Source organism: Accipiter gentilis, chromosome 27 (genome assembly GCF_929443795.1).
Source record: "Accipiter gentilis chromosome 27, bAccGen1.1, whole genome shotgun sequence".
Classification (NCBI taxonomy): domain Eukaryota; kingdom Metazoa; phylum Chordata; class Aves; order Accipitriformes; family Accipitridae; genus Astur; species Astur gentilis.
This window is the reverse complement of record NC_064906.1, coordinates 13,513,506-13,529,803: the sequence shown is the minus strand read 5'-3', so window position 1 is coordinate 13,529,803 and position 16,298 is coordinate 13,513,506. Positions and strand designations below refer to the sequence as shown.

General features: G+C 37.1%; 1 protein-coding gene across 3 annotated transcripts in view; it reads left to right on the top strand.

Moving 5' to 3' along the window:
* The window catches only part of GABBR2 (gamma-aminobutyric acid type B receptor subunit 2), a 483,069-nt gene that overhangs the window by 219,543 nt on the left and 247,228 nt on the right, over positions 1–16,298 (top strand). For all 3 annotated transcript variants that reach the window (XM_049830441.1, XM_049830442.1, XM_049830443.1), the window contains exons 4-5: positions 7,026–7,127; positions 14,325–14,390. In XM_049830441.1, the coding sequence (XP_049686398.1) occupies positions 7,026–7,127; positions 14,325–14,390 (168 nt within the window). The remainder of the gene's footprint in view (positions 1–7,025; positions 7,128–14,324; positions 14,391–16,298) is intronic.

Genomic DNA, 16,298 nt, shown 5'->3' with positions numbered 1-16,298 from the left:
GTTTCTGTGACCAAAAACCATGAGAAGGAAATTTTTTTTTTTACTTTAGACTATTTGGGGGGAAATTAGAGCATTTTATATGTGACTTTATAAGGTTTAAGTAGGTATGATCTGTGTGGTAGTCATGCATATGTAGGTTTTATGTGAAATCATATTTACCACGTTGACATTCCAGGCAGAAAAGAGGAAAATTAGCATTTTTTAACTGGAAGAGGTAGTTATAAATATAAAAAATAAAACAATATAATATCCTATTTTTTTTCTATTATTAGTAGCATTATTATTACTCTAGTCCAAAACACTCAGTCTGAAACATGCAGGCAAGAGTTATATCGATTGCATTTGTTTCAGGGTTAGATCCATGTGCTAGAGTCCTACTTCAATGAAAAAAGTCATATTTTTCTTGAAAGCCTGTACTGACAGTCTTCCCAATTAAAAACCCAATGTACCAGTGTTCCTTCTTCCCTTCCTCTCACCCAGAAAACCACACACAGTATGTGATTTTTTAAAACATATTTGATTTCTTTTGAACAAAAAAGAAAATCCAATGCATCTCTGATTTTATTTCTCCTTTACACAATAGGATATATTTAGGTTTTTAATTTTCCTGTAAATGGGACTCTTTCCTAATATCTAAAATAATATTTTACTGTTTCTTTTTGGTTTATCTATGCTTTATCTTTTGCTTTGTGTTGTCTCTCTGCTCAAAATAAGGTTCTACTTCCTCTTTCATTTTTGTAATCCCAAATGCTGTGTATTAATGAAAGTACACCTCAATTTTCTTCTATATCTAAGGGCAATGACAAGTATCAGTATTTAGTATTAGACAATTCCTCTTCCCTAGATACAGTATTTCTTGAAAGTAAGTTTCACTCAGTGCTTTTAAGCCTCTAAATGTGAGTAATGTGTTTGTTTCATTGGAATGAAAATAGGGATAATTATGTTTGCTTGTAATGCATTGTATACGGTGAGATGTCTTTATTAATCCCAGAAATTGTAATCTGTCCTTTGCAATTACTCACAATTTACATTTTGTCCATGTAACGAAGAAATATTTTGTTCTTATAATTCATGCATTTGTTTTGTACACATATATTTATATCTCTGTACTGAAACTCCTACAGTACAACATTTTAAAGTACACAGTATAAATCTCAGCAGCAGGAAATCTTAGTAAAATATCTGACTGTATAATCCATCTGGTCTGACCAGTTCTCATTCATTAGGAGTCTCTTATGATCAACATCTGGTAGGATTAGACTGCCCTGAACAACAAGGATTTAGCTTGCAGTACTTACATGCAGCTTTACTGAACCAAAAGGTCATCGGAAATATCTGTTAAAATCAAAGTAGTATGATTAATCTAAAAATTATTACATTTATTTTGTAACTGGCAGAGTAAGGATTAAAGGAGCGAACTGTGCCTTTAAAAGTATAATCTGAAACCTAGTTTGCACCATCGATCAGTGGAGACCACTGAATCCAAACTACCGTCGTTAGATTGACATTTCATTAGGAACATCGCCTTTCTTTACTATTTTCCTGGGAAAAGGGGATAAAATTGGCTTGATAAAAATCAAATATTGTGGTCAAATGGATGGTAGCTATTTAATACTGGTCAGCAGGTGCTTGCACTAATAATCCCACTGCAGTGAGCAATATCTGTTCACCTAAACCAAAATCAACATGTGTGCAACTTTTGTATCCTCGTGAGGCAGGGGATCATTTATATATCGTACGCAGAGAATCATCATACAGAGATCATATAGGAAGTAAAAAACATGCCAACAACCAAAATTCAGGGTCAGGGCTCTAAGAGCACCAACAGCCCTTTCTGACCCTGACCGGCCCCCCAAGGTGTCCCCGTCCCTCCCTCCCAGGACACAGGACCCTGTTTCAGCTCAGCCCAGTGCCACCAGTCCCTGCCCCAGCGATGCTGTGGGAGTGCTGCTCTCTCTCTCTCTCTCCCCCATCACAGCCATGCCTGGCGTGGACCCTGTTGGTTTGGACCATTTCCCGGCTTGTCTTCAGACCTGTCTTGTCAGTACAGAGCTGCCCAGCGATCACGGGTCTGGCTCTGACCCTGGTTATTCTCACCAGACCCGATCCTGTCCCAGACCTGTGGATGGACTTCCCAGCCTTACCCTTGGACCTGCCTCACCACTGTGAATTTGCCTGGAGGTGTAGCCTGGCGGCTGAAACTGGCTGTTTTCTCCAAGCCTGTCCTGCTCCCCTGGCTGGGATGCTGGCTGGTGAGGTCCCTGGTCCAGGGGCTGTGTTATTGCACTCCCGTCCCTCTTTTTCAGGGAGCAGCCGGCACATGGCGCTCCCCAACATTTGCTTCCCTTCCTTAAACCTACACTCACCCTTCCTGATACAGACCACAAGTGTGCTGCAATTTGGTCTCATCTAGACTCTTTTTTTTTTTTTTTTTTACAGCCCGTTTAGTCATTTTATCTACTTGCTCAATTTGCTAGAGATTAAAGAAATTAATTTCTTCCTTGGCAATGCAAGTTCTTGGCTCCTCAAACCCCCTGTATTTCTTCCTTCACAGGTGCAGGGTCAGGGACTTTGTTGTTTGCCTCTCAAACATCACTGAATTTGATACAACAGCTATGAGGTAGGCAAGTGTTGCTGCCATCCATTTCACAGAAAAAAAGATACAGCTAGACTTGGTAGCAAACTTTAAAAACTTATTTCAGTCGTATGAGCTGTATCACAGAGCAGCTCTGGCAGAATGAGGGGTAAAAGCCAGTTCTCTTGCATCCCACCTTCTCTTGTGCCTCAAGCACAAGGGCCATCCTTTTCTTCCTGCAACTGCGCCCCTTACACATGATGCAAACCCTTTGGTTTTTTGGAGCTTGCTCCTGGGTAAACATATTTGCACCTCAGTAAGTTTTGAAGTTGACCACACATAGATCTATTAAATATGCAGTATGGTGAAATACTGATTTCATCTAGCTTTGAATGCAGAGCAGTGTAAAAGCGCTCTTTTTTTTTTTTGCTGTGAGTGAAGGACTAGGGTGTCTGAGCAGTGGTTTGTGAAACCTTCTAGGTTTATTGATGATCAGGTCTGGTAATTCCTGTTTTGGGAAAATGAAATGTTGGTGTCTTTAAAGTGCCTAAAATTTATATAAACAGACATAGAGCAAACCTTCATTAAATTGGAACAAGGGACTAAAACCACATAGCATTATACTACTGTATTATAAGTCAGTGCAAGATTTACTTAGGAACTGCAGATCCTCACCAGAGCTTAATGCAGTTTTGTTACAACTTTCTACAGCAGTTTCCTGCAGTTGAAATTATCCTGTTCTACACAATAAAGAAGCAGAAGTACAGTAATTTACAATTTTCTTTACTCAGAGCTGGTGGAATGAAACAATTACTGCTGTGCTCTAAAACCGCTTGTACCGCTGGTGATATGCTTTCCAGGACTGCAAGCATCTGCTAAAACAAAACATGCAGCATTTTGTATTTTGAGTTTCACAATTTTAATCCAAAATCGCAACATTTGCTACAGGAATTGGCAGCTCTAGAACTGGAGGTGAGGCTTTGCAAATTCTGATGTTGGACCCATATCCAAATTACAAGATTCTGTAGTTAAATTTATTTGAAAGAAGTGAAGAACTTCCACAGGAAGAAAACCACAAATTTCAATTCTGTGTGATATTTAGAAAGACAGAAAAGAACCTGAGGATGGTGGAAAAAAAGGTATGAAAATAGGAAACAGACTGGAAAATATAGTGAAAATACCCCCAGACCAGGCACAGGATGAGATGTGTCAGACTAGTGGTCATAGCATTGAAAGGGGAAAAAAATATTGTCTTTTAAAAAACCAATGTAAACCTTGTAAATTCTTATTAAGCTCCTAATACCTTGTTGTGATAATGGGAAAGAAACACCTTTCTTTTGGCAAAATCTCCACAACAGATGCATCTGAAAAACATCCAATATCTGATTGTGGCAGTGAAGTGAAAAGGTTTCCAACTTCTCTGGCACCAAATCTAATAAGATGTGTCTTTTGGGAGGTTAATCAGTAGTTCAATGAAAAGTCTAAGAGCTCTGAAAGCTGCAGAGTATTGGGCTTCTAGCAGATGGGGCAGGGGTGTGTCAAAGAAATTTCTCAGTGACTGAATGTAAGTGTTGCTTGTAAAAAATTCATATCATTGCTCAAAAAAAAAATCATATGCAATTGAATACCTCAATTGCAGAGTTCATGAACAAGTTCTGAAGGGAAGGAATCACAGCAGGTCAGTAGACAGTCTGAAGTGTAATTTTTATAATCAAGTGTCAGCCTTGTGCCTTCCACTGAAGCCTATCTATAGGTGTTAGTCTATTTAGTAATATTTAATGTGTATTTTTTATCATTTTTCTCATGTTAATAATGATCTAATTTCACTAAGCAGTATTTGATGAATCAGCTGTTTTCTACTCAGATCACCTGAGTAATGTTAATCTAGTCTCTGAGATTAAAAGAATGACTAGAAATGGCTCTACAAAACAATGAAGAAAATATCAGAAAAGCAAACCTGCAACTAAAAAAATTCTTGTTTTACAGAAGAAGGTGGAACAGTACAGGGTAGAAGCATATGGCAAGTTGTATGCCTTTGGAAAGTACAGTTCTGTTAGCTAAGGAAAATTTTACTTTTTCTAAGTCACATATGATAGTTTTAGTGAACTTTCATACTAGGCAAAAGGATTTTGGACATTAGTTAAACTATGATCAAGAGAGGTCTATTTTCTTTTGTTATCACTCATGGTTTGTTTCAGAAAAGCAATTTTATTTTGTATCGAGAAAAACCTGTATCATAAGGAGCAGTTAATGGCATTGCTGGAGCTAAAATATCAACCATTCATTTTACTAGTATACTAGCAGAAAACGGAGTCGCTACTGATCATTTTTTGTCAGTGAATACATTTTCACAGAATGTGCTTAAAAACTGATTATAACATCACAAAAGTATGAAGGGTATAACTCAAATTTTGGCAGACTGACCATTCTGACTGTTGCTTCTGTAAAATAAAATAATTTTTAATTAAAAAATCACCTATATGTCCACTTGTTTTAATCATTGCAAAAGGCTACAATGTAAAAATATATCTTAGTAATTTTAAAGCATGGCTAAAAGGGATAAGATGAAGCAGAGGCCATAAAAGAAGTAATTAAGGCAGCCAATGTAAGTAATGATCTTCAGGAAATACTTCATTGGTCAACCAAGAAACTTGGCAAAACCAACTTAAAGGGACCAGCAAAAAGGTGGAATGCTGTTTGAGCATCAATTAATGCAATTACTACATTGCAGAAACCAGATTATGCTTCTTTGTCTTGAAGAAATTTGCTAAAGTACAAAGATGGTTTTAATGTTCTTCTTTTCTACCAAAAACTGTGTTGCGATTTAAAACAGTTAAGCAGCCTACCAAAAAAAAAAAATCAGTTGCATGGTAAACATTAAGGCATGAAATACACCCAACAGAAACACTAACATGTATAGATTGGGAGGATGCTCACAAACATATATTAAAGAAAGGCTGAAGGTTTACTGAAGGGATGAGTTTGTCTTGAAAGTAAAGCTGCCAGCAGAACACAGAAGTCTCACCTGTGACCTTTTATATCTCCTTGCATCCCCTTTCTTACTGTATAGTTAGGCATGAGTGTGATAGACTTTCAGCAGAGGCAATTTAGCAATAGCTGGGTCTTATTTTTGCATGGATAAAATGCCTTCTCATTATATAAACTTTATGGTTATTTCAATTCAAATGAAGAAGTTCCTGCTCCTGAAGGACATATACCACCACTTCCTCTTCTTTACTTGACCATGTCACTGTATATCAAATACTTTCAGAATGTTTTGAATGGACTGTGCTTCTCTCTCAAAGGAGGTCTTGGAAAAGGAGAGTTAAGAGGGAGATTTAAAATACGTAATTCCAGTGACACATACAGAAGGTCATTGGAAAGTATCTGCATATGATTTATAGACTTCTAAATTTTCCTGTTTAATATCACATATATTTCTCTTCCATGTATTGTATTATCTGCATTTGCACTTGCGATATCTGTTTTACACTGTGATTTGCTTCTCCTATTTCTTTTATAACAAAAAAATAAACCAGTCAATCAGTACAATGAATGTGATCATAATTTTATTAAATTAAAGTCAGAGTGCCACTCTCTTCATTTCAGTCTGTAACCACGTTATATCCAGCTAAAATTATTTTTGCTCATCTATTAGGAATAGTAATGTGGAACTCTGTTTTTGCAGTCATATGGCTGGAGCAAAACCAGCAGTGATTAAGACAGAAAACCTTGAAATAGTTATATGGAAAAAACCCCTAAATATGTAAACCAGATTTCTTTGTATGTTATCTGGCTTCTTTGTGCTATTAGGCAGCTCAAAGAGGACAGAGTCTTGGCACTATTAAAAAAAAAAAAAACAGGTGAGAAAATCTGTTGATAAATGGTTGCGTGTGTCACCTTTAAGCAAACCATACTACTTGCTGCCTCATGATAAGATGCATGCTCTAAGATAAGAGGAGGGCACAGAAGAGTTCATTAAGCTTTACCAATCCCTAAGTGATGTAAGCTAAGCTCTGCTGATTCATGGTAGGACCAGCTGACAGGGGTTTCAAATCAGTACTCAGCACTGAGAATATGTAAGAGTTTCCTCGATGAGTCTTTTCCCTTTATGCAGTCTCAAACATCACTTTGGCTACAAGAAAGCTTTTGGTCTTAACAGCACTGGAAGTACACAAGAATTGTCCATATCCACATAGCAAGGTGGGAGCCCACTGTGAACGTTTCGTCACACGTAGTAAAGCTCTTTACGTAGTACACTCCTTGATAGTAGATTATGGTTGTAAAAAAACAGTGCCTTGATCAGATTTTAGGCGAAATGGAAAAAAAATGTGGGTGCATATATCATCGTTGAGATCATTGCTTGTCATTACAGTGATAAATATAGTCCATCTGCTTCCTCCTCACTGAGTCTCAGTTCACTAGTTTGCCTTTTCTCAACTTCTGACAGGTGAGGAATGATCTGACTGGCGTCCTGTATGGTGAAGACATCGAGATTTCAGATACAGAGAGTTTCTCCAATGATCCTTGCACAAGTGTAAAGAAGCTTAAGGTATGTGCTGCTGTTTGAGGAATAAAGAGAAAGTGGTGTTTATGTCATGGCATTTGATTTATTATTTTTTTTCCTTTGAAGAAGGCTAATAAAACAAAATTTGCATAAGAAAGTTACATTACTATATTCCATTGCATAATAAGGTCAACAAATTGCATCTTGAGGGCCTAGTCCTGCTTAAGTCAATAAATGTCTATGCACATAGTAAATATTTTTATAGTTCCTGATAGGGCCACTAAGTAAAGCAAGTTGTTGCTGGCTTAATGTTTGTACCTAAAGCACCGGTGTTAGTGATATATTTGTGAAACATCTTGAGGTTTGGAGCCAAAACCCTTGTAAGGTAAATTATCATGTAGCAAAAGCATTGAGCATCTTTCCATTAACTTCATTACACATTTTAAATTGAATTCTTTGCTTAGATCATCTGCATTATTTCATATGAATCATAGAAAAAAAAAAAGGAAAATAGATTCGATAGCAGAATAATTTAGCATCCTTCTCTTATTATAATGATTTATTAGGCTCCTGGCATCTCATAAAATTAAAACTATATTTTAGCATTACCATGCAGTGCAACCAACAATAAACTAGACATAGCGATATGAATCTTAAACTGCGTATGAACATGAAAAAAGTTATTGGACAGCAAGAGAAAGCACTTTTAAATGGTGAAGATTGAATCATTGCTAGCATCAAATAAGTATAATACCAATCAAAGCCACAATCCTGCAAATACTTAAATATGTGTCAAATAGGCTAAAAAAACCCTAATAAACTGAATGGCTTTAAAACCCTAAAATTAAAGCAAGGATATCGACCTCTATCAGACCAGACCATTACTGAAGTTAACTGGAAAAGGTGTGAAGCATGGTAAACCAAGTGTGCTTTATTATTCCTAGAGTCTAGAGATGCAAGCCTGAATGTTTAAAGTATAAATAGGTAAAGATTGTGTTTATAGGAAGCCATTTGTGCCTGTCCAGTCTAAGCCAGTTTGCATTTCCTATCTTGGGTTGAAAAGACTCCAGTATATATTATCAGTAAAGTCCACATTTTTTACATGGTCTTTAACCCCTGGCATCAGAAAGCTAACAATTCGAAAGGCAGAGCTATTTAAACCAATGAATGATGTAATAACAAGAAAAAAAGCATATAAGATGTCTATTTGGGCTGAAGGTTAGAAGAAGCAATGAGATTCTAGCCTTCCCGTACGTCAACAACACACTGTTTGTTTTATACGGAAGACCAGAAGACTCTAGCAAACAATACACTAAAGCTTTTTCTTCTTCAAAACAAATTACTACAATAAAGAAGCAATTATCTAGACAATTGCTTATTCTTGACAGGAATATAAGGTTACTTGTCCTTAGGTACAACTTAGCTATCCAATTCTAAAAATGTTCATTCCTTTCTTCAAGATGTAAACCTAGCATGGGTAAACTGCTATCTGCTTATTGTACTTGTGATTCAAACAGACATAAAATACCTTTTATTTTCACAAAACCAGTTTAAATTAATGAAATTAATGATTATGCAATACCAAATAGAAATATCTGGTATGATTTGCAGAAATATATGTTTTATATTTGTCCTAGCAACACCTTAATTTTCACTGCATTGACTCCAGCCTCTTTGAATCACAGTTGGAAAGTAAATTCATGTTTAAGGACATCTTTAGAACTCATTTTTGTTTTCAGAGAAAGGGATGTTGGAGGATGTGCATTTGTACATCAACTTAAATGTTTAAAAATTCTAAGCACGCACAGGCAAATCGTATGAGCAATAAAACTTCTGCTTCCAACTTTCTTGTATCTTGCACGTAGGACAAAAAAATTGCAATATATGAATTCCAATTCAACGAAACAGTTTCCATCTGATTGCCTGAATACAATAGGTGTTTTGGATACTGACCGAACACTATCTCTCATTCTAACAGTCAAGTTAATTAAATATTAAAATTTTGGGCCACGAACAGGTTTGGATGCAGCCTCAATCTGAGTGCGTGACATGCACACTAACACTGATACGAGCAAGTTTTGCCAGCATGTTACAATGGTGGGAGCTGATACCTTCCAGTTCGCCTTCACCATCAGTGATTCTATAGCTAAGGTCAGAGGCTTGTCTATAGTTCTTCAAGTGGACATCCAGGCATTTAGAAGGCAGAACATGTGGATGCCTCTATTGACAAAGTTACCCAGCTTTGAGTAGATGTATTGATAACATCTTCACTGTCAGATACATGGTAGAGGATAAGTCAGAGTATCTGAGCTGTTCAATTTAGATATTTCATAAAGAGCCTGCCAAGACATTGACTTTTCCTGGCAGATGAGATATTGTAGCAATCCTTCTCTGGAAAGCTGTGTAATACAACATCGTGGTGTTATTCATTAGAAATGAGACAGATTAAAATCTGATCACAGAAGGGAAGCTCTGCAGGATGAAAAAAAAAAAAAAAAAATAGCTGCCTATTCCAGCATAATGTGCATCACTCAAAAACTCTGAAAAGGCTACAGAGTGCCTCATATCTGAGGCTGTTAGAAATGGCAGTGGAGGAGACAAGTTGTTCTTCATTCCTCAGTGGAGCATCTTAGATGTCTTGATCCTCACTGTCTTCAGGGTTTATACTACTCGGCTGCCTGTAGTACCAAAGGCACTTTATATTTAGTGGAGTGGATGAATAATATCCTCACCTATATGAAGGAAAGAAGGGAGCATTCATTTTTGAGGCTCTGCTATAGTCTACATTTATAAAACATGTTTTTATGGAGAATCCGCCACAACTGTGGGTAGTTGAAATGTAACTGTTCTTCATTTTCTTGTTTGAACTTTAGTCCATATGGGAACATATGTATTGCTTACTGAGGGGCAAAGCTTAAACGCTGATATTGCTACTCTAATCTCTGAGAAGAGTAAATATGACAGCTCACCATCTGGCAAATGGTCTAAACATTGGTCTTTTTATATAAGTGCAGTTTTGGGAGTTGCCTTCCCCCTGGGATGTTTTTAATCATCTCCTAGATCACCTGCCTAGTTCCATGAATTAAAAACTCTTCTGTCAAATACGCTTTAGCTCCATGCAAGCAATTTACAACTCTGTGAGAAAGAAAGAGTGCTTGTCACTTTCTGGGATCCAGTGAGTGACTTTTTTGATCCCCGCAAGGGAGCTACACCGTGTTAACTTGCATTGGTCCCATGAGGGTTGATGTAAAGGAATAATAGTATATCCTTGCCAGGAGATCATACTGGTTGATAGTCAGTTAACAGTGTGACTGAAGGGGGAAAAAAATTATGCCCCAGTGAGTATTGGATGTGTCTCTTTGCATGAGACTATGATGAGGGACATATACCCTGACCTGTGAGTGCTGACATGAACCCAGCTCTGATAAACTTCAGTGCAGTCTTTATTATCCATCCAGATAAAATCTCTGCAAGGGAATTTGAAGCTTCAGTGTCTCTTATGCAGGACAGAGCCAGCAGGCCCAAGCATGGCATCAAATGGATCCAGGCTTATTTACCATCTTGGATGCAATTCTTCAGGAACAAATTTGGGGCAAATGTGGAAGAGGATGCAAAAAGCAGAGTTGGAGAGAGAGGCTTACTGGGCAGTGCATCATTCCACACAGAATGTTATACGTGGAAAAGGAAAAGCTGTTGTATAGACTTTCCTAAATTGGTTCCTTCTGCATGTGTTCTAACATACAATTCTTTGGTTACATGGTTGCTTGCTAAATTTTCCACTCTTTTTAACTGCAAACCATCAAACCCCAGGCACTGCATCTCACAGCATTGTATTGAAATCTGTGTGGTTATAAACAGGAGGAATCTTTTGTGATTTCCCATATGTGACTAATCAACCAGAACTATATATGATGTTCTTTGTGATGCAACTTTATGAAGATGGACAAAGAAAAAGATATTCAGCCATATATTCACTGTCAGCTCGACCCTGTGTTCCCATACTCTCCACTTAACCCAGCAACATCCCTGTCTCATTCTGGATCTTCATCCCAGTCTGAAGTTCCTTGCTTACTCAATTCTGTGTTCTGCTTCTCTGATTTCTCATCTCCCTCTGAGTACCTTTGTCTAGATTGTTGTTCCATTTTCTTCTGGGCATACTTTCTGAGATTGCATTTGTCCTAACAGTAATTATTTGTCAAGCTTCCTATTTGCCATACTCTTGAAATTCCTAATTCTCCCTCCCAAGCTCCTTATTCAATAATGATCTCAAGCCTACTGCTGCCTCCCCAGCTGTTTGCTCTATCTTTGCCTAAAAAGTGTAAGTACTCATTACCCAAATTCCTTATTGTGTTTCTTTCTCCTTCCCATGTGCCCTTTTTTTTCTCTCACTGGATCCTACCTTCAGTCACTTTATTTACTGACTCTCAGCATTATCTTCTTGGATCCATTTCTGACCAATACTGAGCATACATGGTTTGTGATTTTCCCCACCCTTCAAAGGATTAATATGTGGACAAATGTGGCAGACAACTGGGGATTCATATTTCTGTCAGAGAAACCTTTTTTTTAGCATATTGCACATAAAAAGACATGGAAAAGAACATGATTAACTTTATGAGTTTTAAGTCTTTGGGAAAAAAAAACCCCAGAATTCAACTTTCTTTTGCTGCAGTGTTCAATGGCATAATACTTGAAATGGAGGACTCATGACTTATTCTTTAATAGGTGGTAAGTCAGGTTGTGGTTGGATACCATCCAAATCTTTTAGTGAACACAGACATATTGATGTCCTCCTTACTGTACTGAGTGCTTCAAAACCAGTAATCTATGTGTTAACATGGAAATTCATTAATTTAGGCAAAAGAACATTTGGATATTGCGTCTTGGCTTGATCACACATCCCAAGGATGACAGAACATCAGGAACTGTCAAGTTCTAGAGCCTTAGCTGATCTTTGAACTTGGGTCATGAAGCTTTCCAGTTGAGCATCAGGGATTCTCAAGAACTTGGCTCAGATGTGGTTCTCACACTGATTTCCTGCTCTGGCATTGGAAGCTCAGCCCATGCTGGAAGTGGAGATACCCGCCTGACAGAAAATGTAACTTCCCTGAAATTTCCGAACTGGGATCTGCTGACAGCTGGACAAATCAGCAAATACACCCATTTGCTTGGGTTCCTGAACAAGAGCAGAGCATGTTTGAAAATAGGATTGACTGCCAATATTAGAGTGGGTGCTCTACTATGTCTTGTGTGAAAAACATTTTCAAGATGAGTTTCTTGTGTGCCTGTTTGCTTGCGTGCCTATAGACTAAAGGAATTGTAGAGCCACATACTCATGTGGCTGAATGTGCAAGATTTGGGTCTGAGTGCTATTGCCAAACTAATTGCACAATGATATTAGTATAAGACAATCCCTGCAGACAGTAAGGTTATTGAAATGGGATGGGATATTTCTGAGAAAAAAAGAATAGGACGGACTACACAGTTCTTGTAGTACTTTACAGTAAAAGAATAGTCACTGTGGGAAATGTACTCCAGTTTATGTGATAATCAGGTGGAAGCAATGTCTTAAGGCATGGAACCACACACCACAGACACTATGACTTCAGTTTGAAGGTTTTTGCACGGGCAGTGGGCAGCGTTGCTGCAGATGCACTATTGGGTTATTCTCTATACCCTACCTACAGTCTGTGGCACTCATGAACTATAAGGTCACACATCTGGTTTTTTAAAATTGTTTCTTATCATGTTATAAAATGAAAAGGAATTTATTCAATTTTAAGCTTAATAATTAGGTGCTGTGTCATTTATTTTTTAACCAAACTTTGCCACTCTTGTTTCAAATATTAAGACTGCATCTTTATGTTCAGAGAGGTCAAGCAATTCAGAGTTGGAGTTCCAAGATTGACCAAAATTATTTTTAAAATTTGAAAAATACAAATAATTCATGAGAGGTTTTTTCCTGCATAATTCCCAAATCTATTTACTGTCCTTACAAAAACTGTAATACTATTGCTTTAATTTGTATAATTTGTTTGTTTAGTTTCATTTGACCTTGTTAGATTTGTTTAAAAAGAATCTAATCCTCTTCAATAAGATTTACATTATTTTATCAATCTGTGGCTAAATGTAAAGAGAAGCAGGCTTACTGAAAATGCACAGGTTCAGAATGAGCAAAACATAATATGTTCTTTAACCATGCTAAGAATGATACTCATTTCATGCATTTAATTGCAGAAGCATTTTAGTATCTTTTTGCACTGTCCATAATACTTTCTGCTGAACAGGAAATAACCATTGAAAATATCTAAACTGAAAATCTTTGATAAATTAATTTAATTAAAACTGAAATGTTTTTTGCCACTGAAATTCACAATGAATCATCTGTTTCTTTTTTCCTTGGAGAGGGAAAGAGCTATTAGTAATTCTAACCAAGCGTTTTATAAAAGAAATTAAAAATTAGATTTGCTCAAGCTTTTGCTAAGAACTCAGCTTTTGTGTGAAATAAAAGGTAATATTAAGTCATAAAAAGCTATCTGTTCTGTGTCTTATAGATGCTAGCAGCAATTTTTCACGTGAGAAAAAAGCTAGCCCTGTTCCTGAAGAGATATTTTCCTGTATATGCTCCTGAATTTAGGAATAGTTTCTTAATGTTTCTAAGTATGAAAGTAAGATGTTCTCTTTTGACTTCAGTCATAGATTCTTAAAGTGTGATGATTTTTTTTTTAATGTGTGGAGGTGGAAGGGAGGAGGAGAGGAGGGATTGACAATGTGTTATAGTGACTATAGACATGTATGAGTAAAACCTTTAAAAATTACTAAGGCAGGCATAATATCAAGGCATTTTAGCTCACTTACAAATCTCCAGTCTCTCAACTGTACAGCATTAGTTCATGTAAGCAGTGAAAAGCATATATTTTCAGCTGGTTTTAATCTTGCAAGGGATCAAAAGAATATTTGCTATTTTAGTGTTATTGAATAGTAATATTTGACAAGATAAACATTACAGTTTTATTCTCATTAGTGCTACTGCTTAATCGTTTTCTTCAAACACCTCAGCTGTTCTCTCTTGCGGTATTTCAAGTTCTTGAACTTATAGAAAATGGAATAGTTCTGAATTAATTTTGCTGTCTGCAGCTGTAATCTGTGCTAACTCCATACACAATTTGAATGGCCAACTGAAGTGGTTTCTGGAAAGGCTGTGAGTGTATTTAACTACCACATATTCTATTCAATCTGCAGGGTAATGACGTTCGGATAATCCTTGGCCAGTTTGATGAGGAAATGGCTGTGAAAGTTTTTTGCTGTGTAAGTAAATATATTTAATTGCTTATCAGAACAAAGAATGTGTTACATTTGAATAAGAAATAATTTGAGCATGAACATTGAGCAAGAACATTTCTTCATGGGGTTCAGCTCTGTCAAGGTTTATATCCTAAAGAAAGGTTACACATGTTTAGCTCCATTTCTTTTTAAGTAAAACACTTTGTACTTGACTTCAGTGGAATTTAGGTGTGGACTGCATGGTTAGCTGCTTCTTACTGCTTTCCTGTAGCACAATTAAATGCCAAATCGAGCTTGAGCATTTCTCTTCGTGTCAGATCCAGGGGAACACTTGTATATGTAGCAGCAGATACAGAGAATTTGAATCTTGTCCAAGAGTTGTGTTCTGGTGGTAATGTCTGCATGCATGTGGTTTTGTATGTTTTGCTTTGAAAGAATAAGTAATTAAAGTGGTGCCTATACATGCTAACTAAGCAACCCTAATAATTGCTGCTGCTCAGGGTGTTGCTAATTGTACAGTTGTCATTCACTACTGACTGCTGTACATTTTACATGTTTTACATGAAAGCAAATATTAGTTTGTAAAAAATAAAGTTTTTTGAATTAAAAGAAATATAGTAAGACCAGCATACATAAAATTCCCCATGCTCACCATTTGTTTGTGTGTGTGAACGTGCCGCAAACATGCATAGGGTGATTGCCATTGAAAGTAGCAAGATTAAAATGTAGATCTTTCTTTGTACCTGCTCAAAAAAAAAAAAAAAAATCCCAAACAGGCAGATTTTAGTGGCCTAAATTATGTATTCGTATTGAATTCTTAGTTTAAATAACCAGATTAATCCTGTATGAGCCAAGAGCACAATAAATATAATGGAAAAGCAGTAATGATGGCATCTGAATTTCAGAAAGTGTTTTTTAGTGTTCAGTTAGAGAGACAGTTACCTATCCAAGCAAAGAAAGGAAAGGCAGAAGTTCAAAATTTTAGTGTTACATGTGCCTCAGACACATGTTGGCTCATACTCAGCAGCTGTCCCAGTTGCTGGCAAAATTTGGAAAGGAGATTGTAGAGTATATTTGGAAGGAAAAAAATCTGTTTGCATCCAAAAGGAAATAGAAAGTATTATTTTCTTTTTCATTCTTCTCATCTCTGATAGGTCTTTGTATAGAGATCTTTTTGTTCCAGAAGTTAAGTTGGATTGGCAGAGATAATCTCCCATTTTTCCATTCCTGGAAGAAAGAACGGTCTTTCCAGAGCCCAGCTCCTCCTCAGATCTGTAGCGGCTGGGCTGCATTTCCCCAGCTGAGGGGTCCCTGTCAGAACTGTCTTCCAACCCAACATTAGACAAGAGGTTGGCCTCGCTTATGCTACTGCCCTTAGTATCTAGTTGTCTCCCTCTACAATTCTTTTCCAAGTCCGTGTGCATGTCAGGCCACTGAAGAAATCCTAGAAGTCCTTGCAGAGGCAGGGCGTCCTCTTGTCTGCACTGCTCTAGTCTGAAGGATTTCAGGTGGGGGATGTCTTTTTCACACGAACGCCCACTACAGCCTTCTGCAGCAACGGTTTGGTACTAACATGGGACGTGTGCGTAAGTCAGAGCAGTTTAAAGAGTGATGGCTGATTCTAAAGTACATTAGTGTCAAAAATAATAAGGTGGATTTTTCTGGAGCCTGGAGAAATCTGAGAGATCATGTATTTAGGCTTGTACAAATGTATTTATGAGAGTTTCAGCAGGAGACTGAACGCAGGAGGGGGCAGTTCAAAGTAGGTCATTTATATATTAATGCACTACAATATGTCAGTAAGCTTGTTATTAGTCATAAAATATATTGTTGACTCATACACTCCTACAGCTATGTGTCTAAGAGCACAATAATTTAGATATGTCAAGTGTTTTGGCCCCCTTCCCCAGGTGTATCTTCAGACAATTTTCA